Source organism: Bremia lactucae (genome assembly GCF_004359215.1).
Source record: "Bremia lactucae strain SF5 chromosome Unknown BlacSF5_NotPlaced_18_SHOA01000004.1_1233567bp, whole genome shotgun sequence".
NCBI classification, from domain to species: Eukaryota; Oomycota; class Peronosporomycetes; order Peronosporales; family Peronosporaceae; genus Bremia; species Bremia lactucae.
This window is the reverse complement of record NW_027152030.1, coordinates 459763-462196: the sequence shown is the minus strand read 5'-3', so window position 1 is coordinate 462196 and position 2434 is coordinate 459763. Positions and strand designations below refer to the sequence as shown.

Below are 2434 nucleotides of genomic sequence, written 5' to 3'. Positions count from 1 at the left end.
TAGCGGATCAAAAGACCCATTTTAGACGGAATTACCCAATTTTTGGTGTAGAATATCGCAGCTGGGAGGGGTTACGTTTTGAGTTTGATTCCTTTCCGGGGGTAAGAACCTTGTTGTTGGTAGTAGCTTCAATAAAGCTCGTAGTTGGCGAAGAATTAAACCCGAATGACTCAGTTGTTTTTGATGCAGCTCCAAAGAGTATCGTTCAACATGGAGTCGAACAACGGCAGTTATAGTGGCTTGGATCGAAATCAAGTTCACTTGGACTGAATGAAAACGAACATCATTCCGGTGCATCCATAAACAGCGAAAAATAACTGCATGTACAATATGGAGAATCACGAAGACGTTATAGCCAAACTTCGAAATCGCGGACAATTTCGGCTCTACTATGAAAAATAGTATCGAATCCCAGTATAAATTGGAAGAAAAGAGTTGCTGTAGAATTGGAAGCCAAGCAGTCCAAACTCGAGTTGCTAAGTCACAAAACCAAAAAAGTTGTGAAGGAGTCTCGAGAGTGTTGCATTTGAAAGGGCAGAGAGTGTCTGTATTCGGGACGTGCTGTAAACGGTAGCCTAAACTTAGGGTATTATGTTGAAGCCTATATAGCAGATCCGCATAAACTAGGAGAATGTGCTTGTTCATCTTGATATCCCGTTACCAAATTAGATCGGGAGAAATTAATTCAATACCCAGTCTTGATAACGGTAATAGCGGAACTTCATGTGTACTCAGATGATTTCAGATGCAAGCCACGCTTAACTCAGCAATCTCGTAGGAATTAAAAACCCATGCGTGAAATGCGCTATAGTAACACACTGCTTGAACGGGACCAAATTGAGGTTCCATTAGGCTTTGGAGCAGCGGCTTGATTCGAAGCAAAAAATTCGAACAGGAGCGAGTGCTGCTTGTCCTTCCTGGATCAAATGGTCGTAGAAAGCTTGAAAGTGCTTCTGTTGTAACTGGAACGGGGCAAACTTTGAACTAATCCAGCGGCCGGAAAACTCCTTGATTAGCCAAGATTGTTACTAATTGTAATGGGTTGGCTGCTCCGGCAAGGGTTCGACCGCGATAAGCATAGCTAATGTCCACATTGTCGAGAAAAGGTGTCGTTAATTTATCAAACTTGCACTGCGTCCGGACAATTTCCTTTCGAAAATATACATTCCAAGTAAAAAGCACAAAATGCCAGTACGGTCCTGATTGCAACCACCTGGGGCTTCGAGATGCGTTTACAAAATCTGGACTTGTTGAAATCGGCGCGTATAGTAGTCCAAAATCTTTACTTCAAGGGTAAATAGCGTTGTCAAAAAGTTTAATAACTGGCTCCACCTAAGAAGGAACTTCATTGTTTTGTGAAGACCGAGTTGTTATAATAACCTTGCACAACATGTGGAGCTGGAGACTCTGGATCATCGTAGATAGAGAAGTTAAACCGAGACCGCCCTTGTCGGGAGAAAGAAACCACCATTGCTTAGATAAAGCTATGTTCGATTTATTACGGCAGATAAATCGTGCAGTAATTGAAACAACTTGTTGTTAAAATCCAGTTTGTGGTACATGACAAACACTTGCCGAAAACCACAATACCGGGAGAATAATTTGTTGAAGAATGACAACCCGGCCGCGTAATGTCCGAGCACGATAGTCCCATAGAGAACATCTTGTTTGCATATCAGCAAGAAGATGTTGTAGTCGATCTGCATTGCTTAAAGATGGCCCATAGTAAATCCCCATGAGTTTCACACGACCATCGCTTTCCAATACTTCAACGCCTAATTGTTGGAGATCCAGCTTGAGAGGTTGAGTAATACTGGACCATGGGCGAAAAGGTAAAACAACTGTTTTGGCTGTATTAAGGCGCATGCCAGAAGCTTGACAAAAGTCCGATACTAAGTCTAGAAAGACTTTTGTATGCCGAAGATCGTGAAGTAGCCCGGTGCAATCGTCCGCAAAGCTGATAATTGAATGAGCCATCGAGCCACCAGATAGTCCGAGAGGATGATTTTTGGCTTCACCACCGCCGTGGAGGTGATCTACCGGATTTTTTTTACCCTTTACGAGAATTGAGCTCGTATTTTTGCCGTGAAAAGGCAAGGTCATAACCTTTAGACTAAAAGGGCTTTTTTTAAAATAAAAATTTATTTTAAAAGAATAAGGAAAGTCAATGGATGTAATTGAGTAATGGTTCCACAAATAGTACAAATAGTGCAGGCGAAAGTGGGTCCGCTTGTCGAATACCCGCACCTAATTCAAAAGGGTCCAATGGACGACCATTAAACATTATGGAAACCAATGTTCCAGGAAATAAGACTTTAATTCATCGACGGAAAGAGATTCCAAATCCGAAACGCAATAAAATCATGTCTAGTGCGTCGCAGACAACACTGTCGAAAGCTTTTGCAAAATCTAACAAAATTGCCCCGGCTGGTGA

At 42.1% G+C, this 2434-nt stretch overlaps 2 protein-coding genes across 2 annotated transcripts; both read right to left on the bottom strand.

The window, feature by feature from the left end:
• Positions 1 to 741: 741 nt before the first annotated feature.
• Positions 742 to 1471, bottom strand: CCR75_000119 (uncharacterized protein; the record flags this gene model as incomplete). Its single annotated transcript, XM_067958227.1, has 4 exons — positions 742 to 867; positions 894 to 1007; positions 1030 to 1280; positions 1381 to 1471. The coding sequence occupies 4 exons, from the start codon at positions 1469 to 1471 to the stop codon at positions 742 to 744; spliced, it is 582 nt and encodes a 193-aa protein (XP_067822001.1).
• A 68-nt stretch (positions 1472 to 1539) lies between these two features.
• On the bottom strand, positions 1540 to 2103 carry CCR75_000120 (uncharacterized protein; the record flags this gene model as incomplete). Its single annotated transcript, XM_067958228.1, has 1 exon — positions 1540 to 2103. The coding sequence occupies one exon, from the start codon at positions 2101 to 2103 to the stop codon at positions 1540 to 1542; it is 564 nt and encodes a 187-aa protein (XP_067821512.1).
• Between the last annotated feature and the right edge of the window lie 331 nt (positions 2104 to 2434).